The 22,862-nt window shown below is 40.3% G+C and overlaps 1 protein-coding gene across 3 annotated transcripts; it reads right to left on the bottom strand.

Annotated features, from left to right (window-relative positions):
- Window positions 1–875: 875 nt before the first annotated feature.
- LOC110979094 (membrane metallo-endopeptidase-like 1) lies at window positions 876–21,831 on the bottom strand. 3 transcript variants are annotated; one of them, XM_087146998.1, is made up of 23 exons: window positions 21,346–21,831; window positions 15,457–15,598; window positions 14,319–14,411; window positions 13,516–13,677; window positions 12,337–12,420; window positions 11,898–12,118; window positions 11,546–11,617; window positions 10,896–10,961; window positions 10,165–10,281; window positions 9,670–9,735; window positions 9,297–9,433; window positions 8,821–9,043; window positions 7,820–7,918; window positions 7,305–7,382; window positions 6,830–6,939; window positions 6,543–6,604; window positions 5,978–6,029; window positions 4,512–4,579; window positions 4,063–4,193; window positions 3,776–3,868; window positions 3,576–3,662; window positions 3,088–3,164; window positions 876–2,885 (listed from the first exon to the last, which is right to left on the bottom strand). In XM_087146998.1, exons 1-23 carry the CDS (start codon window positions 21,388–21,390, stop codon window positions 2,783–2,785), a joined length of 2,388 nt encoding a protein of 795 aa, XP_087003124.1. In that variant the 5' UTR covers window positions 21,391–21,831; the 3' UTR covers window positions 876–2,782. The 3 variants fall into 3 exon arrangements, with proteins under 3 accessions (XP_087003124.1, XP_087003123.1, XP_022090311.2); XM_087146997.1 differs by lacking the exon at window positions 21,346–21,831 and adding an exon at window positions 18,974–19,248; XM_022234619.2 differs by lacking the exon at window positions 21,346–21,831 and adding an exon at window positions 18,974–19,248 and having other exon boundaries at window positions 3,803–3,868.
- Window positions 21,832–22,862: the final 1,031 nt, after the last annotated feature.

Here is a 22,862-nt window from a genome sequence, read left to right as displayed (position 1 = left end):
ACTACAAAAAAAACCCTGTAATTATCATAATCTACCATTGGACGGAAGAAAGAGTGAATAAATGTACTAAGTAGGCATAGAAACGGTGAAACTTATTGATGAATTTTAATACGCATAACAGGAGAGTACACTTCTTGTGATTCGAATGAATGCTCATTAAATTGTTAATGAACCACTTTTTTTTCCTGTAAACTGCGAGCGTTTTACAGTCAGCAAGACATGGAACTGAGGGTACCCCCATAACATGTCCAGTCCCTGTACACACTCTAGACTATTTCGCTTCACATGTAGCGTTTTATACCCAGCAAGAAATGAGACCGAGGGGTACCCCCCCCAACATGTCCAATCCCTATGCACATTCCCGACCATTGTTACTTAACACACACCCCCCCCCAAGATGTCTGAAAGGAATTCCCCAGATTCCTGGGAGACAATGACCAACACAAAGCAGGGGGGTTCTCTCCGTCTCATACCTTGCTGCATTTGTAGCGTTTACGTCAAGAAGAAAGGACAAAATATTGGAGATTCTTGGGATCGAAAGAAAAGCATTCAAGCCGATTCGAACAAGTGTTTAAGTGTTTCTTCGACCTAAACCACGGCTCTCCCTCCCCTATTGTCTTTTGCCAAAGAGATCAAAACGTTTTACTGACGCATTGAGCCGTGAGAGGAATGGGATCCATTGTCGAGCGTTGGCTAGCTATGTACACCTGCATGTACTTAAAAGCTTTACCCAGCTGGGTGCACCTAAAACTGTTTCAGCCTCGTTTCCATATGGTCGTTTGTAACACAGATGGTCCTCAAGACGTGAAAACACAGACACAAACGCAAGAGTCAGTGCGTGATGTCATTCCACCCAAAAATTGAAACAAAATGGCGTCGGTAACTCTGCGATTTTATTGCAGAAAATACTCTTTTAGATTGACTGTACAGCCTCAAGATGCCAAGCCTGTACTCCAGTGTCATGCATTTCATTGTTGGTTAGCCATTCAGTTGATCCTAAGGGTGTAATATTTAAACAATAAGGAGATAATGGAACTAAGCGCAAAGGACATCGTTACAGCCCGTTTATGCCAGCACGCGTGTTTGTATGGGGACACCACAGCTACTCGACGCTGGCAGCAACTTTGCCGATCGGTCCCAAGCTAGTTTGTGTTTGTCTGCGTTGTTGGCGAGACGGCGCACTTCCGTTTGGCATGTTTCCATACGTCTGCGTTGCAGTTTGCGTCTTGATTGCGTTGCTCTCTGTTTTTTACGTTGATATGGAAACCAGGCTTTATTGACAAACACGGTGCGTGAATATCAAGTCACACACAGAGACTTGCAGTCGGCACCATCAGCAGATCGTTGGCTGCACGCATTGTTTTCACTGCCCAACAAGTTCACGTGGATTTACATGTATAAGTTAGCTGTACTGTACGGAGTTTGTGACTTTGTACACCATCAACAAGCAGGTTTGGCGAGCGGCTAATTAGGGAACCACAGTCTCCTGTCTCTTCAAATGGAAACCACCTTTACAGCCTTGGAACTACATTGCTTACTCATCGACATCCCTCTGTCTTTAGAAATTATTTCATAAGGACAACAAATGCATCGACATCTGTGAAGTACTGGCAGGTAAGTTTCTAAACCATTAATCTGTTTTGTGTAATGTTGTACCTGAATTGTTATTGTTACAGTTCTTTCTTTTTAACTGTTTATTTGAAGAAAAGAGAAAGGGTTAAAATTGAGGTTAAACTGAAAATAAATTGGTTAAATACGAATTTGAAAACTACAAAGATATATATTGTATGAAAATTATACGTTACAATTAACCAATGAATATAATGAAATAAACAAAATGGAAGGAGAATGTACCAAAACAAACGATATACATTAAAAGTGAAATGAAAGGAGTGATTCACTTCAAGTACAAAACTCTGACATGAAACAAAAATATAAGCGCGGCAAAGCGCAAATTTCAAGGGAGAACATCAACCCGCAGAATTTCTAATACGGTATATTTATCTTTATATAGTGTTAATCATTATTCTTGTTGTGTTCTTGACGTGTTGATAATGTCACAACATTATCAAGTCAGTTCAAGTCTATCAAGTTTTGATAAGTCCTTTTTTCGGCATATTAAAGTTCACTGTATATTCTCAAGAGTAATCGACACTCATGTTAATAGGGTGACGTCACAAGAGTAGTTTACTAACAGTCAATTGTTTCTACATTCGGCACAGCATTCACAATTCATGACTCTAAATCTATTCAGGTTAACATCAAATCTGAGTAGGCGACAATAGGAATGGACACTATTTCAAAACCAGGCTAAAGAGTTACAATACACAAGTACAATTCACAACACGAATTTCCAAACTTTTATTGCCCGTAAACATCGGAGATTTCTGCAGACTAATTGTTTACTTGGCAGTATGTAAAGAAAGATCAGAGCTGTTATGAAGTAGCAGACACAACTTAGACAATTGTCATTAAAAAAAGCAACTCTGTAATTATCACACGGAACAAAATAAGAGTAAATTAGATGAAAGTATGCAATTGATACATCAGTTCGAATACGCTTAACAGGAGAGTACACCTTTTGCTTTGAAAAAGTAATATATCAAGTTATGAATGCACCACCAGTTACTGAAACACGCATTTACCGGGTACTTTACGTTATATTTGCTGTAGCGCAGTTCCAGGTAATACATCTCTGTCTTTTCAATTATTTGGAATGTTTGCCCAAAGCATCATGGTCAAAAAGTTAGCATCTTAGGATTAAGTTCTTGAAAGAGCGAATTTAATACCAGACTTTGCATTTGACGTCTGGGTTCATGTAGCTTCCTGCAGGGCAGTTGAATGCAGCGTTAAACGCCTCGTTGTTCTGCAGTGGACCAATAACTCTAAAAAAATATTTAAAAAAAATAAACAGAGCGCCAGGTTAGCATATCTGAATTGCAATGGGAGGCAACGGTACAAGTTGAGTGAAAATTTTCAATCTATTCATATCTCGTTCCTTCATATTGATTTTACTCGCGAACCTGTTGTATAACTTTTGGATAATTGATTAGATTGCTGAGAAAACTCTTGGAGACATTAACCAACCTGTATCGGCGGGGGCTGTGCACTCCAAAGTCGATGTAGTAATCCACACCTTCAGGTTTCAACACACTGCACGAGAGCTGAGATTTCGTAAAAAAAAAAAAAGCGTCGGTGTTTCATCCGTAATTCATTTCCTTTTTGCAGCTCTTTGTAAACTTCATTAACAGTCTGAATGGAACAAACAAGCTGTTGTTGACTTGTTTTGTAATTGACGTGCTACGTGTAAAATCAAACATGTTTTTACATACACCGCACATTTAGATTACTTTTAGCGTATTACTTGAACTTTTTTAATTTGACACAGTAAAGCTGAGTACAGGCTAAGTGAAGGGACGATATTTTGGCAGGTGTTTTTCCCGCTGCCAACCGACAGGCATGACGTCACAAGATCTTAGTATGCTTCACTTTAAGACTGTCTTGAAAATAATAAAGCAATGTCGTATAGCATTAATTTTAACGTTTATATACGTAAATGTTTGTCTTTGCTTCACCTGGGAAAATGACAGGAAGAACATCTGCTCCTCGGTGAAATCAACACCAGGAAGTCGAGGCTGCTTAGGAATGTTGTCTATGTAGGCCTTTCCAAAAGAAAAGATATTAAAATGGGCCATATTTTTAAAAAGTGATATTCGCATTATTATTTTAGGTTTGAAGTGGGGGATTTAAATTTATACATGTAATGTTAATGTACATGTGTGGTGTGCCTTCGTGGTGGTACCTTATACGCCTCTCTGAGTCCTCCGGCGTCAGCGATGTTTTCACCTTGCGTTTTTGTTCCGTTTAGCTGTAAAAATAGTGCATTAGCGTAGGTTTATTAATTTTCTCCTCCTGGATGCAGAAACCATCACTATCATTCAAACAAAGGGAGGGGAGGCTGTTTTGTCGTCGTAAAGAGTGTCTGCAGCTGCAGGCATAATTTCACAAAATGGAATACGATTGGAAAAAAAGGGGAAAGATAATCCACAATGCAAAGCTTACGTGTCTGCCATTTTCTGGCATAACAAAGCCGGAGTATTGATCGATAATGCACTGGGCTTTCTCTTTGAAATTGTCAATGGATTCCTGAGTCCACCACTGCCTAAAGATGCCGTCTTTGTCGAACATTCTTCCTGTAACAAGAACAAGAAAGACCCGAAATTTTGAATGAGTCCTCCGGAGCATTCTCCTGTTAATTAATCGTGCATATATAGAATCAGTTCCTGCTAAAGTGCGTTGTAATTACGCCAATGTATTACTAAAATTTAAAAATGGTTTATAAGATAAGCATAATTTAACAAGTATCTCTTTCCCCTTTTAGTATATTAGTGAAGAAGGAAATGACTCCCAGAAGCAACATAAAGCTCATGTATGCTTCGAATTCGGACGTTTTACCCGTGATTTATTCAGATATCCATAATCTTCTTTCGCCTTGAATGGCGATAACTCACCCTCGTTATCAAAACCATGTGTGATCTCGTGTCCAATGACGCTACCTATACCGCCGTAATTGGAATACCTAAACAGAAAATTTGGAAAACGCTGTGTTATCGTGGCCAAAAAAAATTAATTTCTTTGAGCCTTTCCCATCAGTTTAATTTGCATAGTATAAAGCTAGGTCATATTTTTCTTTATTCTCTTAAAATAATCATTACACAATTTACGTATAAAATTCCAGGTTAAAAGGAGTTTTTAATCCCACGGTGTCGCAGCAAGTCTTTATCACATGCGCATACTGAATATCCAGTCCAGGAAATTTCATCAACCGCTTCACGATCTTCGTTATGTCACCGAAAGCTGTGAAGATTTCATGTTTCACTCTTATTTCGCCGTGGTGTAAAGTCTTTTATCGGCTTAGAGACAATTGAGTGTTATAAGAAGTTGGATTTGCAATATTACTGCGTGCTTCCATGAAATATTTGCTTATTTTATTCTATCACGTACTGGTGTATTTCCACATGATGCTTTTCCACCTATCCACTTGTATTTTGTATTATAATTTGCCAGTTGTGTTATGGACTCTTCCTGGCGTTTAGTCTTCCCTTTGGCATTATATATAGGCCTACGTTATCAGGTTTATATTCTTCAGTTTTGAAATTTATGTAATTGGGGTTCAATTTATACATTTTTCGAATCTAAATTTATAGTTAAAAGTATTCATATTCATTTTTACCTAGTTCACTCTATGCAAACTTAAGTGAATAAATTGACGGGGTAGGCTTCCTGGCGTCATTCTTTGGTATTTGCGTAACGTTCTTGGTGAAGATAGGCTTCTGAACTTTGTACAGTTGTTTTGCTCAACAGCTGTGATTACGCTTACAGATTTACATAAGTCAAACCAATAAATTTGGTACCCTTAAAAGAGCCGGGCGGAATCCGGCCCCCCCCTTCCCCCATCGGCTGTTTTCCGATATCGGTGCAGTGCATTGTTTCGAGAGTTTCGAGGGTAGCTCTTTGAGGTCATTTTGACACCATTTTTGTGAAAATCGAGCGAGCAATTCTCACGCACCGCTGGGTCAGCCCATTTTGTCCACTGTGGTGCTCAATGCACGCGTTCTAGTATCTGGCACTCAATTAGCCATGAATTTAAAATGACTGTAACAACAAAGCCTTACGTGTGATTGAGTGCAAATTTTAACATTTGTAATGATAGAGATTGCTTGTACATGCATATTAGAAAATTCAGGCATGGTACAGCGGAGTTCTTGGGGAGTTTACCCTGGCTCTTTATAGGGTTAATGGGGTAAACATTGTGGAACAATACAGCACGTTCCGCCAACGAGGAAATGCGTGGCAATTTTGATTGTAGGTTTTATGACTGTTTCTCTATTGTTTTACACACTTCATTGCAAAGTCTTGAGACAGAGCTATCAGAAACGAACTTATAATGTTGAAAGGCCCAGATGGTAATACTCACCAGGGAAGATCCTTATGGTAGAAAGGTGGTTGGAGGATGCCTGCCGGAAATACTAGAAAACAGATGTTCAAGAACGTGAAATTGGTGGGTATGAGCGTTGTAAGTCGGATGACTCCGGGCTGGTAGATTTGGTGCTTGTTTGAATTATTTATATTAATGGCAGACAGGTCAGTTGGTGACAGCAGAGTAAATGACAGGTTGGTAATTGGTGGGTGTAACAATAACTGCTAGATACGTGACTTGCCTGGTTACATAGATCGTTTGAAATTTAGGAGGTTTTAGGCATTGGCCAGTAAACAGCTCGTTCGTGTTGAATTGTTGTATTTCCTGATGCAATTGTAGCATTTAATTTTCTTGTTCGCAAGTGTAGTTGTCGATTGATATGGCTGGAAGGATTGTAGATTAAGCAAGGTGCACCCAAGAATATAGTCAGTTCATAAGTTGATAACTACGTTTCTGCAATATATAAAGCATGCAATAAAAGTCTATTATAGCTTTTCACCATGATAGCCAGGCTTGTGGAGTGGATGGTAGGGATGGATGAGATTCAAAGAACATAGCTTACACATTCCGTTTCCTTCTCGATGGTAGAAAGCATTGACAACAGCTGGTCCATATGTTGACCATCTTAAGACAAAGTACACGTAAATCATTTAAGTGCATGGATAATACCGAAACAACGTTCCACTATTTTAAAGTGCATATAGCCTTCGCAAACAGGCTTGTCCAAGGCTTATTAAAGTGGCATTCAAGTCCAAATGCTCCCAACATAGTCTCAAGTGTTTTTTATTAGACTTCTTGGTCTTGTCCTTTTTGAAGCACTGGCAGAACAAAATGTTACCACATACTCACAGTGAGTTTTCAGTGTCCACATCCTCACGTAAGAGTGCCAACTCGGCCTGAGAAACCCACTCAAGGTACTTCAAGTTGTTCTGGAAATACTCGTCGTCCTCGGTAGTTAGCTACGAAATCAAGATATTGTCTATAAAACGATAAGATTACCTATAATGACCACGCCCTGCATTGTAATTATTTGTCTCAAGAAGTTGCAGTAAAGAAGAGCATAGAAGAACCCTGTTTCAGACAAGCATTTTTCGTGGGATATATGTATCCGAACTCTTGCCGAATCATAAATAGATATTACCGTTGATATCCTTTACCACACTTCAAGGGATTCTATCGCCGTACGTAATGTAAAGACAAATAACTTATGAAAACTGCAATGCTGTTATTCGATATGGATGTCCTCTTGACTGACACTAAACTGCATGAGATGCACGATCTCCTAACATGTTATGTCAAGATATCATGATTATGTCCTACATACACCAACGTATTCCTCGTCAAGTTTAGCGTTGTCCTTTATCCACTCTGGGTAGCCAATTTCAAAGGCCATCACATCTGCCTGAAGGTCAAAGGAAAGGTTAACAATTGGCAGATCCTATAGGTCTGTTTAATACATCGAACTGACACACACACAAATCAGTGGAAAGGTAAGTAGTCATACCTTTAAAGGTGTCTTTTGAACAGCAAATAGTCTGACGTATGACATTCCAGTGTCCACAGCACCAACATGAAAGTTTATAATTTTTCTGAGATCAAATCAAATTGAACTCCCAACATTGTTAACCGAGTGAACGGATCAAGGTTTTTTTTTTATTAAACAATACTTTCTGTGTCTCACAAAGGGCTTACCTTGGCAATTTATGTTCACGTGTGTTGGAAACAACAGACTTAAATTGAATACATTAGATGCAATGCAATCAAGTTGAGATTGGTGTTCGATTTTTAGTCCTGCCTAACTTTGACCGCTGACCTGACCTTTATGACATCTGCACGAACCTTTTCAGCAGCTTTGGGCTTATCTTCGTCCTGGAGCCAGTCATTCGTTTCCAGCATGGACTTGAAAGCCGCCTGCAGATTGCGTATCATTTCCAAGGCCTTCCAAAACATAATGTTAAAATAAGAAACATCTTAATTTAAAATTACAAGCAAACAAGAAAAACAATTCTGTGACGAATCCGTTCAAAATTCCCCTATCCGTATGCATGAAAATGCAATGTACAGCTGAAAACATGGTTTTCTTTTCCAGATCACAAGTTACACGTCATTTGTCGATCGTACCACGATCTGACCTATCTCAGTGTCTGACATTTCGAAAAAAAAACGCGTTTGAAGTTGGCTACGTTTTGAATCTTCCATTTCCCTCATAATACTAACTTTCATTGACACAGATTTCGTATTTTGATCCAGTTAGATAGTTAAAGTAATATATGAGATATTTTGTTGGGATAAAATCTTTCTTGCACCTAAACCATACGTCACTTCGTTAAATTTTTATTGTCTTATTTTATGAGTTCAAACCGCGACCTATACAGATTGGTCACTTCGTGGAACGGAACATTTCTCCGTAGCTGACAATGACCTATGTCGTTTGTGCATGCGCGCGTGGACTTTTTCACTTAGATATATGTGGAGGTTCGTTTAAAATCCTTCACTGAGTTTTGTTTATGTTTTTCAATTAAAAAAGTCTTAAAGAGTAAAAAATTTGCAAAAGCTGGGGGAAATTAGAAGGAGAATTCCCATTGGGAAAGTCACGAACTCTTATTTTCTATTTTTGTTATTATTCAAAGTGTATCTTCTCATCATTCAAACTTATTTTTCTATGTATACCCACGGTCACTTTTTTAAAGATAACTTGAACGTCTCCATTAAAACGAATTACAATATTATGGGGCCTATCAATGACATACATTTAAAAAAAAATCTGCTGCTTTTCAAATAACAATGTCTGAAACGTGAAAACTGCTCGGGGTCACTGTATAGGTTGTTGTATTCCATACCTTCTGCTTTGCGTCTTCAGGGAAGTGTTCATCCACGTACATCCTACCACTAATGAATCTGTATTGGTGGTTAGCAGTGGAGACGCAAGTCTTCCAGCGGTCCGTGGTGGTTGTGGTATTTTTCACACTGTGGAGGTATTTCTGTCGGATGGCCAGGAACGTCTCGTTCATGAAGGGCACCATTCGGCTAACAAGCCGCCATATCATGTAGTTGGCCTTGACTCTGAAAGGGTGGATGTTTTAAAGTAATTTTCATTGAAAGTGTTAAGTTCAGTTAAGTGCCTGCAATGCTTAATTGCTTAATTAAGTGGCAAGAGTATGCATACTATAAATCTGATATGAATCACTCCGTAATAAAATTATAATAGTAGTTAGCTATCGTTGATAAAACCAGTTTGGTAAAGAGGTAACACAACAAAAAGTGGGTGCACTGTTTTTGTCATATTGTGAATTCAGTTAGTCCGTCTATCCCCAACCTCTCTTCTTGATCTTTGAGCCACAATGTGACGTTGGAAATGTAGTTAGGCCTGTAGTTGACGATGGCTTCGTCTTCAGTAACACCTGGTTCGACGCTTGCTGGTAACATCCGATTGTAAAAATGCACCCAGTCAATCTACAAGGCAAATTATTATTTTTTACGAAATTAGAAAGGTTCAGCTGGGTCGAATTTAAAGTATGACGAGCTTACGTAGAGTGAAACACATTTCTAAACATTTTTACGATTAAGACATAGTAGCCTGACCCAAATATTACTTTAGGCATTCCGGTATGGCTTAGCCGATGTATCCACTGATTGTTCAAGAAAGGCCAACTTGGCAACAGATTCAAAGGTTTGGTGGGTAGCTATACCTCATCCATTCCAATTTCCTCAAGAGTGGTTTCGACCCAGCCCTCGTCTGGATGTAGAACGGTCATCTGTGGCACCAGTAAAACAGAATGGATTCCATATTTGGTGCTGATGTTCATAAAGTAATGGAAGTGACTACATAAACTGCAAATCGTGCAAAGTACTTTCTATTCATTAAAAAATGACTGCAAACCTCAGGCATCTCTGAGCACAAAGCCTTTACGTACTGCAAAGCATTGTTAAGCCCCAATGTTGCAATGTTACTGTGATGGAAGTGACCACATACAATGCCTATCGTTCCAAGTACCAAAAACGTAACTTCAAAACATTCTATATAATTTTGAGCTCATCATCTTCACGCACAAGGCTTTTAAGTACTGTAACACAATAGATCGTGTTTTTCCTTTTCGGCCCCAATGTTGCAGCTTGTAAGATACAAGGCCAAGCTTATATAACTATATTTTTGTAAAGGTACTCTATCGAGGAACAATAAATACATTTGCCATAGTTGTTTCAAACTCGATGAGGTCCTTCGTGTCGTGCATTGCAACTGTGTCGTTTGCTCCAAGTGCCACAGCAATGTCGACCAGGTACTGAAAGTATGCTTGCCTCTTCTGAAAACGTGATAAGATGAATAATGGTAAGACATAAGTCGATTTAAAGTAGCCGCTGAGTTTAAGGTGTTGCCGAATAAAGATTGTGTTGAAAACAGTTTTCAACAGCTACGACCGTGCCCTACGTCACTGCGTACCATACACCCGTATTCCGTCCAAACAGAAACCGAAGCTGCATCCAGTGTTCCTTAAAAATTCAAGGCACTTTCAAAATCTTTTCTAAAAATCCAGCCTCTCTTGTATCTCAAGGTTTGTCTCAAGCTAACCCTAGAAAGAGCTAACGAGTTATTATCCACGGCCTCTCGTCTCAAACAGAAATTTAATTGACGAATAGTTCCCTTATAACTGGTACAAATATTGTTTAACTGATTTTGAGAAAAAAACTTGACATACTCTGGTAAAAAGTGAAGCTTTGCATGGTAGACAATTGACATAGGAGAGGGCTTACGCCGACACCACGAGGATAGATCTCTTAGGAGGACATCCATAGCACACTGGTCGAAACCCGGAGAACACACTCATTGGTTCTTATTGGAACCACACCTCTTCAAAAATCTATGCACCTCAAGCCTCGGCTTTCGCTAACACCGCAAGCCTATTCTTAGTAGACTTACTTCGGAATATCTCTCCTCCAACAGTATCTTTACCCCGTCATCATCAGGCTCGCCGCCTTCGTAAATCTGTGGGGGAGAAAGTGTCTTGTAACATTGGAGAGAGGGAGTTATTGCTCTTCAGGCTCGCAAACTTGTCCGCACGTGTCTGGCGTGAAGTAAGCACGAGGTTTACTGACATACAAGTAATGAATGTGTTGGACTTTCTTCCACAACTTGACTTGGGTTGAATATTGCTCCCACTAATCCAGCTCACTGAGCTGATCAAATGCACCCAATGGCGAATGTTGCGTTGACCCGCCGGGCCTCTATGTTACGGTGGGCTTGGATGTAAACAAGGGGCCACCACAGTTTATAAAGGGGCCTCATGTAGCTGTACTAATGGCAATGTGTGAAACCGTGTATGCGTCTTGAATCGGCACATTTCAAGACTATTTGATAAAAATCTTCCTCATACAGGTAACTAAGCAACTTACATCTCCTTGGTGGTGCATGCGTTTAGAATAGTCAACTTGAAAGATTTCAATTTGCAAATTGAAAAAGAGAGCAATAAATACATTGGTATTAACATGATTAAAACATTTGCCTACTAATGAAACAAATGGTATGAGAACTCTAAATGAATAGACAAATCTACCGTAAGGTCTCCTTACCAAACTCTTGCCTTCTTGCAAATCTGTGTTTTCGAGTTCGGTCCTCGGAACCTCGAAGCGTGGTGTGTACGCCTAAAGACAACGGAAAATTGCTACAATAGTGAGAAAAATTCACTTTTATGGTAGATGGTATAGTTTCATTGATTATAAACGAAGGATTTTATCAACATCTTATAAACATATCTTTTTCTCGCTATTCAAGCTTACGTATTAAGGCACGTTTTTAAAGTGGATAAAGATGCACATGAAGTCCTAATTTCTGATCCTGTAATTCCGTACGTTATCCAATGATACCATATGTTCAGGCTGCCAAAGAATTAAATTTCACTAGCAAAACGCATATGCAACTCACACGCAGTTTATACTTGTCTTTATTGCTGGGATCAGGCCAAGTGCCTGTGGCAACGATCATTTCTACGTCGTATTTGCCCCTGATGTCGGCCCACAGCTTCTCAAAGTCGAATGCGGACTGGTTCCAGTTCCCGCCCACTGGGTTGTCTCCGAGGACAGGCCAACCGCCGAGCGACGTAAGTAGGTCAGTTAGAGGTTTGGCCCCAAGCTTGTTGATGGTGTCTGTCGGTGGGATGAGGCAGGTCCACAGTAAGATAAAAATCGGTTTGTCAAACAAACTACTGGGATACCTGAGGGGATCTAATCTTAAGTTCAACCCTCAGTGGGTTATCAGTAATGACTTCAGGATTTGAGTACAATGATAAATATCATAGTTCTTGATTCAGGCACAGCTTCTGTCGTAGCCGTGAACTCATTTGCCGATGATTGGAGGGACTTACCCATGTCTTTACACGACTTGTACACATTCCTCACAATGTGATACGACTTAGGCTCGCCAGCACTCGGGTTTTTTTCAAACAGATCTTGTATGAATAAAAAGTAAAAACGTGAAAAACGGTGTTGTATATAGTCGAGACCATCACAAGACCATAACAGTAATAATAATTTATTGACTTATATTGCGCTAATTCCATAAAATATGTTCACAAGCGCATTACAATTTTTTAAAAATAGTTAAATACAAAATTATAATACATGTAATACACCGATTAATACAAACAATTTCAACTCAATATACTGACAAGACCAGACACAAAACCAGACACAAGGCCAGACACAAGGTCAAGCACAAGACCATCACAAGACCAGACACAAGACCAGACACAAGATCATCATATTACCAGTCACAAGACCAGACACAAGACCAGACACAAGAGCATCACAAGACCAGACACAAGACCACCACAACACCATCACAAGACCAGACATAAGACCAAACACAAGACCACCACAGTCACAAGACCAAGCATAAGACCAGACACAAATCTAAACACAAGACCATCACAAGACCAGACCCAAGACTAGACACAAGACCAAGCACAAGACCAGGCACAATTTACCGGGTGAACAATAACAAAGGAATGATTTTGTTGCAGTTCATTTGAATAGGTTGTGACTTTAATTTAGACAAGAGGTCTTGTTGTTGTCTTGTGCTGGTCTTGTGCAGGTCTTAAATGTTTGTGAAGGTCTTAAGTGTTCTCGACTTCATCACTGATGGAAGGTTATACGAATGAGTTCCAACCCCCAAAACTACATTCATCAGCGTTTAGGTAGAGTGGCAGTGACAATATAATATCTCCATGGTAATTGCTACGACAGCAATCTGGCTTAAACGTTGATGGCAATGCCCGATTGATTATGGCTGATTATGACACCTGCTGTGTGGATATTAATGACAGCGGGAGCGGAGATGACAGTATCAACGATGAAAATAGTGTCAAAAGTGAAAACAGAACTTGATAGTGGCAAAGATTCCGCCTGCCTACAATGACTGTTACAATTGCGATGAAGTTGTCAAAGCAAACACTTAATATACATCGTAAGGAGGAGGATGAAGCGGGATCGAGTACGCTGTCCCCTTGGAGAGCTTTTCCACTAGGCCTCCTATTATTAGGTACCTTTCAGCTTGCCCACGAGATCGTCGTTGACTAGATGGATGACTGAGAAACCGATTCGGTCTTCTGGAACTGAGTAGCGCTCGGTCCAGCCGCCGCAAGCGTATTCGAAAAAATTGTCACAGGGATTGATGCTCTGATCCATACTGCTCAAGTAAACGTAAGCTGAACAGATGAAGAGAAAATTGAGTACTGCATTGAAACGAAAATTTTGAGTCCCACTAGAGAAGCACGCCAAGTAGGCTAAAATGCATGACTTCAAGCCAACATGGTACAGAATGTGTGTTAAAAGGTTTGCTGTAAATTTCTACCAAAAACGTACATAAGTTTAAACTTATTTTATACCTGTCATGAAACTGAACGTTGACCCCTTGGAATAATACATGTATCTGGCTCCGTAGCTTTGTGGGAAGGGGTTGTTGGGGTGGTTTTTTTTTTTTTTTGGAGGGGGAGGTGTTTTGTGGTAATTTGGTTTTTATTTAATGGATGCCTTCCAACGTCCAACACTTCTACGCCGAGTTAATGTCCAAGGGCTTCTTTATAGATCTAAAACTGAAACTACTCAGAGCCAATGGTTTTAAAAACATCAGAGCTTTAGCAAGGAGGAAGTCAATAGGAAAATCGAGAAGACATCAACAAATCAAAACTTGATCAAATCAAAACAAATCAAAACTGGGATAAAATAACAATGCATTAGAAAGCACTGAAAACTGTGAAGCAAAAATATTACAGTATTGGCCAATAACTTACACTACAGTGTCCTCATAGGCTAATTTTCTAATGCAATTTAAATTATGTCTGTATACCGGATTCATAGCACTGCTTTGTGATGCAAATTGGAGTGTCTTTCAACTCATTCAATTCGTTTGCGATGTCGTTCCTCTGCACGACGAACACAACTGTAAAAATAGAGCCAGCAGAAAAACACTTAGTACCAAACAAAATTCAGACATCAGCGGTCCGTGGAAAATGAAAAACGCGTCCGAACATTATAGAATGTTAACAAAGTTCGGTGTGTCGGAAAAACAATGACCAAAGTCAGGTGGATAAAGTTCTGTGATGATCCCTAAAGACTATGATTCAGCCATTTCCAAACGCAGGTTCGTCTTTGACGGGGGCTTCATGTGGTATTGAAATTATCTGAGGTTCTTCAATGCGGCGAGACACCTCAATTTAACCCCCTGGGGTAGAATGTATTGTCCCTCTAACAGACAAATGGACAAATATTCATAAAGAATCTCCAAAGATGGAATTCTAGATAAGGTTTAGAACTGGCTAAGTTCGTTATTAGTAGACGACTCACTGGTCGTGACTTCATGTTTTTTTTTAATTGGGAGAATCCAAAGGCCCTAAATACACGAACGTTTGGCACTTAGAAAGCACTCTACAATGTGGATTATTTATTAAGTGACTTCAACATCATGTTGGCTGTCAGCTGTGTAGAATCTCTTTAGGATAGCTAGAGATATTGCAGAGGAAAACAAAAATACTTTCAATTTTTTTTAAATGCTTGCAAAGGCAATCCACAGTGTTGATCGTTTTAAATAACCCACAATCCCCAACTTCAAACATAATGTACTTGGACTTTCATTTGTTATACGGCAATACAAGTACTAGGACTCGAAAGTAAAAAGTAGTTGTACTCAGAGACCTGTAGTACTTGTACTTGGTTGGCAAAGTACTCAGACTTGAACCAGTCTCTGCGATCTAAGCATATACCGGTACTCGGCAATACACGGTACTCGGAAAAGTACTCGATTACAACGCAGCTTATAAAGGTGTTGCAATCAATAAAGGGCCTTTACAGATGTGGCAAGACACCTCAATTAAGCTCGATGGGGTAGCATGTATTGTCTCTCTAACAGACAAATGGACAAATGGTAGAAATGGTTCGTAAGCTCGATGTGTCGCGGTTTGCAAGCTAGCATTATTACGACGACTCACCGGTAGTGACTGTCAGAGCGACGGTTGCTGTTGCCAATATACCTGTAAAAAGGATCTTGCACAGCGTCTTGGAAGTCACACCAACCCCCACAACCAGCTGGGCGTCAGGATCTGTTCGGCTATCCTGTGTGACCCCATCCATCTTTAATGAACGACAGAGTGAAAATGAACCCTAGCCGTTGAAGTTAGAGATGGAAACATTTGCCTAGCCTCATTTCTAAAGGATGGCCAGTCACTCTTTATAATGACATAAATAAATACAAATGAAGGAGTTTAATTTCTTTTATATACGTTAATAAGAAATTATGGATTGTGAAACATTTCAGACACTATGCCAACCTGACTTGGGGAGTCAGGTTGGCGTATACTATAGTGCTTCTTTCTTCTGCGATCCGGGTTCGAATCCTTGCCGGTCTACACGTGGATTGTGTTTGAATAATAATAATACATTTAACGCATTACTAAAGGCTCTCCGAGGCTATTTTTGAATACTGTTTGTAAACACACGAGGTGGTTAGCCATACATTTTTTACATGACCCATTTTTTATTGACATAAAAAGGATTTTTAACATTACTTGGGTTTAATTTGAAACCAGGAAGTTTTCAATAGAAAGATCTTGGAGAAATTTGCATGGCTAGCGACGACCTTTTAACAAGGACATACAGAGCAGAAATTATACATACGCTGGAGTACGTTAGTCTAATTTTAATTTTTGTCACATGTTGGGGGCCTAATTATAAGGCGTATAAGTTTTGTCCCTGGGGGTCGTCGGTACAGGTACTCTTAGTTGTTTCCACGCCTGTATCACAAAAATTTCCTAAACGATACCACTTCGATTTCAACAAGCCGCCACCGACATATTTCATTTTAATAAGGTACACCATAATTTTAAATTTGTAGCATTCTATCGTCCTTCTGTGAAGGGTGAAGTGTTGAAAATCAATTTTCGTCATTCACTGAAAATTAGTCAGTGAACTCACTTGAGTATACAGAAAGGTACATTGTCTTAAAGTCTAGTTTTTGCTTACATGCAAAGAAGTGATCATGAATAACGAACACTATACTTTTCGGTGGCTCAATTTTTTTTATACAAAAAGAAAGATAGGGTAAGATTTTTCCCTTATTTTCATAATTATAATCAACACATCAAAGAAGATTTGCAGTAACTAGTTTAGGTTAAACAGAGCAAAGAAATGTCAAAATTATTACTCAAAAAATCACACGCTTCAAAATGTACCAAAGAACATATATGCTTTAACAATAAGCCAAACACTATAAGTAATAACATAGCACAATTACCATGAATGAGAATGTTTTGAAATGTGAATGGACCAGTCCATCAGGCATCGACCGATCACAGCCGTGGTTTATGTCCTACGCTCGTGTACAAAAGTCCAACATACGTGCAAGCGCGTATGATGCGCACGGCTGAGCTGAGAGATATAGTTTGGCATGGCTTGCTGGATCGGTCTACTGTGCTGCACCTTATTTTTAAAAGTAGTCGACTAACAATATCCACAGGGCCCAGTAATTATATTTATTCTCTTAAGCTTCACCCATGTCCTCCAGATTGACAAATGTACGTGTTCCTCTGACTCTTGATATGCTATTGTGTAGTTAACAGACACTTAACATCGCTGAAATAGCTTTTTTCACAATGGATGGGAACGTTTTGAAACAAAGGACAGTTCCCGCGAGTTGAAGGGAATATCCACGGAGAGTTGGATCACGTGACATGACAACGGCTTTACTTAGTCTGAGGAGATTGACAATGTGCACAAACACTCGTTTTGTGACTGCTGAAGAGCAATGTCTATATCTAACGCGAGTGATTTCAAGTAATAGTTGCGATAGGGTTCCTTCGATGAAAGTTGTACTTTCCACAACCATAATGCAAGAAACACGTGCTGTAGCAAATGATGCCTTGTGACCTTGAGATCCGAATCAGCTGCTAAATAACGCAGTCAATCTTTAATATCGAGGGAGTCTTTGTACAACTCCCCTGGAAGCACTGTCAAGGCCGTGTACCTCCCCCCGTTTCTTCTTATACCGGCTGTTCAAAAAAACTACTTTGTGTCATTGGCCCAAATAACCTGAAATTCAAAAAACTTTAAGAGGACGCAGCCAGGAAGAACAACATGCCAATGTCGGAAAAAATTGAAAGCCTGAAAGCACTACAATAATAGGATCACTAGAATGTTCCAAATTTTATTATTGCGTTATTGGCAATGTTTATAACACATTTTCAGGTTCGTAAGAACACTCCTAAGGTAGGCGAAGCGTGTGTTCAGTTTTACCCGACCCTGCCTCCTCTTGAGTATCTATCCTGGCCATATCTCGTTGGGCCCCCACCCCTTGGCCCCCTCTCAATGTTCAGCTCCAGATAACAACACTGACCAGGGCAGTGGGGGACCTACAAAGGGTATGGCTATTGACACGTGTCCCAACAATTTTGTCCAGGACTGCCTGAGTTTATACGTGCCTGGTATGTGTATCCCGTGAGGTACTAACTTTACGTCCTTGGATATCGTCGATAGGACAAAAGAATGTAAGGACTCTAGATCTCAACTTTGTTAACTTTAAGTGGCAACAACCTGAAGAAAAAGTGACACTGAGCAAATAGTGCATAAAATGTGTGTGAAAGGCTGCACAAAGGCAAAATTGTAATGATTGCATTTCTTCGCTTTCACCTAAGAGACCGCGTAGCATGCACTCACAAATGCGCCCGCGCGAGATATACATGACAGGATAAAAACGGTGAGCCACGACACATCATTTAAGAACTGGAGTTTCTCTGTTCTTTTCTCCTTGTGCTTGTGATGGATCATCGTTGCATTTTGCCAGTAACGGAATGAGGAAATGAGAAAAATCCCACAAGATCGTTAGTTGTTTCTGTACCAGAATGGGCCTTTCAAATTCAGAAACGCGTTATGGACCGAAATGCCATAGTGCATCGTATACGATGAACTCCTATAAAACAATTGTGATTGTACACATATACACATAAAGTATAACATTAATACTCATCTTGCTTTTTTCTTTTACTTGTAAAATTTGTTTCCTATATTGTACAATTTGTTTCTTTCAATTGTACAATTTTTCCAAATATACCTTCTATTTAACCACCGACTGCTATTTTACGTTTTCCAGGAACAACATCGGAAAGCACACGCTAAACCACAACACATGTTAACGTTACATACCTACTATGGACATTCCTTTGTTTTCGTGCAGTTAAGAAAACTGGGTGAAAATGCTAATTTTTTTGAATTAGGAACAAGATATTCAGCTGGTTTTTTTTTGTACAGGGCTTCCTTGACTATTCCTCTTCCTTTTATCACGATGACCCCTACCCCAAAATGCCTCTAAACCTCTTTTCCAGAGAAGGGGAAACCTTGTGTGGACATGTGCAAGTCCACACAACGCCATCGTACCCTGCATTATGTGGACTTCATTAAGGCAGAGGTTCACACTATATATAACGCGCCTGTAGAACACACATAGTATATCATTACCTGCACATGCACATGTATGAACCAATTCAGCCGTCGTACATCTCCGACGCTATTTGACATGCAACCTTGCACGTTTATGCAATTACTTTATCGGCGTGATGGCAACACTCAGGTGAATTCCCCATATGTTCCTTGGCCTCCAGGAAAGATTGTCTTCGTGGGTTCCAGTGTCTCGTTTTTCCCTCTTATGACGACGATGTGATGACCCAAGACACTTTCGTTCTACCGCCTCGTCTCCCAACGCTCCCAGCCACGTATTTTCGGTCCCCATAGGCTGTGGGTGTATTCGCGCATGCGCAACAGTGACATATGGTCGTTGGCCTGAAAAAATTATTCGAGCAAGCGACGCATATATTGGGATTTGTACTGCCATTTCCCTTGAAGACCTTATGTGTGAATAAATTGAATCTATCAAATGGTGATGTTTAAAACTAGCTTCTAGTAAGGCAAATCTCTCCAGAAAATAACCAAAGAAGTGGAAAATGTCAATTTTAGGACAGACGAAAAAAAATATCGTGCTTTATGGTACCTAACTTTGTGTCTCATTTTCACAATTTTTCCGGGTTTACTTTCAAATAAATTTGAAGCCACATGAAAGGTAGTACATCTTATGAACAAAAAAGTTTATTACCTCTAGGTACAAAACCCGTTTTTAAATTCATTTCATTTTCCATTAGCCTGGACCAATTTTTGTCATTTTCCGTATTTTTCACCTTACTTAGAGCCCAATTTTCGCACTTTTGTCGAATTCCCCTCAGATCATGGGTAATATTGTCTGGAAGACTGATGAATCTTTTATATCCATCCAGTCGTTTTTTTTTCAAGATCGAAAGCCATTTGTGTGAAATGCGGTTCGTTTTTCCTCCAGATTCAAATTTCCGCACTGAGTCCGGCAGCGGTCAAAAACGAGATGCCCGGATTTTGGGCATGGCGTACACGTACACACACACATACCTGGATACGAGTGAATTTGGGTGCGAGTTGACTTTTACTGCGTTTCACTGATATGTACTCAAACATTGTCAAATTGCCAGACTTGAAGGCACAAACAAACTCTTTCCGTTCTCATTCATACGGTTTCCTTCTTGCATGATTCTCATTAGAGCGTTCATGACATTCCTCACCATTCAGAAGTAGAGGCATGTCAGGAAAAACTCGGCAAAACTGAAAAAATCCCCTCTAAAATGTTGGCTTCACTTCCAACTTCTGACTGTGTTACTCTGGGGGTACGTGAAAATGGATTTTTATAGGCCTAGTGTGGAAATTAGCAAAAGAGACTTTGAGTGTTTAAATTCGAATCAAGGGCAAACAACTTTCTCTGAGCTTGATGTTGATCGGTTACAGTGGGGTTCACCTGTTGGAGTCAAGAGCCATTTTACTGGCTTCTGGGGCTGTAGTGGGATTCAGTGCGCACACGCACCAACTAAAGGAGGGGCATGAACATACGTACAGCCAAAGTGCCAGGCAAAAAGGTCGCCACAGCCAATGGAACAGCCTGAGGGTTGGCGTTCTTCCAACTCCGCCTGTCGCATAAAGCCAGGCGACACAAGTAGGCCTTTGCCAGGTGGCACAAAGTACATTTGCGTCCGTCATTTAATTGGGGAGACTAAATAGGCCTTCTATCCATTGCACGAAAAGGCGGGTGCGGGGGACGGCTAATTGGACCCCGGCCCTCATTTGTCTTTAAATAATGAGAGAACAGCGATATTTTTCGGTTTCTACCTCCCCCTCCAAAGGCGTGTAAAAAAAACCTTAAAATGAAGTCTACCCCACGTGTAGGCCACAAAAGATTACATGAAAAAAAATCCAAATTTAAAATTGTGTTTGGACCCGTCTTTGGTAGCACGGCACCATGGCGCCCCCGCCCAGACTTGATAGTGGAAGATAAATATGCAACCGATTCAGATTCCAACTGTCTTGTCCCATAGGCAACAACGACACAAATAAATGTACTCTTCTTATCTCCCTCAAAAAGACTACTGTCCGACTTCACTGCCTTTTTTCCACTGCTCTACAGGCAGTCCTGTTTGACTGTCGTAAGCTGGCCCCCGTTTCACCTCTGCAGTCTGAATAATCACATTGGATTGATATTCCTAGAACAATCTTTAGACAGACGGGCAATTTGTCTGCTAAAAGTCAGTTAATGGCTCAGAACATGTTGCTTCAGGCAGTTTCAGCGGACAAGTTCATGTGTTGAGCCTTCACCACGGTAACTGTCGTCATGGGACGCTACCTTTTACATTGTAAACAGCACTCGAGTTCTGGACGTGGAATCATGGTTCCGTGCTAGTCGAGTTCTTCGAGTTACGATCTCCTGTTTTTCGTTATTATGGTGAGGATGAGAGTTATTTAACCTAAAGATGAATTCTTACCTCAGTTTGGGGCGGAACCCATGCCTCCTTTGGGGGATGCATCATTCTCAAGTGCAGAAGAAAGGAAGGCCTCAATTCAGTCTCAACTGTACTCGTGATCGTACTTTTCACAATAGTTTTGGGTACAAGACATCTTTCGCTGTGCTGCAATCCGACATGCGTGTTGTGTGTGCAGTTACTAAGTCTGGATACCAGACCCTATGATTCAGACTACTTTACGAATCGGGGGTCCGGTATCACCCAATGTCCACGTGACCAATACTGGAGGCATTCCTCCGGTTTTCCGGAAATAGCCGAAATATTCCAAAGTCGTCCCATCTATAGTCGACATGTGTGCATGACACCGTTGATATTTGGTTATTCCCGGCCGGGTAGGTAGGTTAGCTGTTGAACGTAAACTCCCGTATCCTAATAGTGATGCTACTGAATTGATGCTACAGTATTTGACTTTACCGACTGATTTCGGCCAAGGCGACCGTCGCGACGGTTGCCTTTGCCGAAATCAGCCAGGCGACATGCAGAATATAACTTCCTTCGACCAGTGCAGGCTTTGAAGGTCTCCTCGGTAATCTTCCTAGCTGAAGATAATCTAGGAAGAAACAGGACCTGACGACAAATGCTTAATGCCCACACATACAAAGTGCACCACCGTAATTAAATCGAAAACACCCGTGCTCGCAACTTGTGACCCCTGACCCTCGCGTCATATCTATTTATAACCGTGTTTGATGCCTGACCGAAGATTTTTTTTAATCAAGAATTGTCCGGGAATCTTTAGGCAGGGAAGTAGACTATGCAATTATTGTAGCTCGTAACTTACTCGTATCAGCCGGGTCATTCGTTGCCAAGCGCCAGAACAGGTGGACTAGTGTCCGTCCTTTTTATATAGGGACTGGTAGCTAGCTGCGGTTTAACGTGTGCGATTAGCCCTGTCCGGAATGGATGCTGAATATTTAGGTTTTTGTCAGGCCAATAGAACTACTTTAACGTGAGCTACGTTTCAGCGCGGAGGCAAACTAAACACAAGTACTATATATCTTCGCTAAATTGTCGCAGTTGTTTTGCTTTAATGGCGCTTTCAGCTACTCGGGCTATTTACGTCAATAACTGTATGTTTATTCATAACCTATAAGGAGTTACGGAAGAAGGTTCAGTTTAAAAGGTAGGAGGAAACCGGAGCACCCACAGAAAACCTCCGAGAGCGAGTGTGGATTGGAAACAACAACACACAGCCCGGGTCAAGGCGGGACTCGAAACTAGGCCTCATTGGTACAGAGCGAGAAAAGAAAAGCTATACCCGCTAACCTTATCTCCCCTTTGCTAAGCCTATGTCGATCACAGTTTTGTAATTGACTTTTCAATGATTTTCACAGATAAATCATTTTACGCCAATTTATTGCAAATCAGTGGTTATTGCGATGAAATTGCGGATAAATGGACAATTTATGAGGAAGTTATTTTGAATTCGGTAACAAAGAAGAAAAAGCCCAATATTAAAGCAGCTCCTGCTCGATTTG

Source organism: Acanthaster planci, linkage group LG16 (genome assembly GCF_054643075.1).
Source record: "Acanthaster planci isolate LZ-2023a linkage group LG16, COTS_SCS, whole genome shotgun sequence".
NCBI lineage: Eukaryota > Metazoa > Echinodermata > Asteroidea > Valvatida > Acanthasteridae > Acanthaster > Acanthaster planci.
The sequence above is the reverse complement of the archived record's forward strand: the minus strand, read 5'-3'. Positions and strand labels throughout refer to the sequence as shown.

Bases quoted from the DNA above. Each gene is read 5' to 3' on its own strand.
- LOC110979094 (XM_087146997.1), bottom strand. From the start codon at position 19,033: ATGTCAAATAGCGTCGGAGATGTACGACGGCTGAATTGGTTCATACAT. The intron at 7,919-8,820 runs GTATGGAATACA...ATGTTTTGGAAG, and splicing joins CTGAAGACGCAAAGCAGAAG to GCCTTGGAAATGATACGCAA. The intron at 2,886-3,087 runs GTTGGTTAATGT...ATATTTTTTTAG, and splicing joins CACAGCCCCCGCCGATACAG to AGTTATTGGTCCACTGCAGA.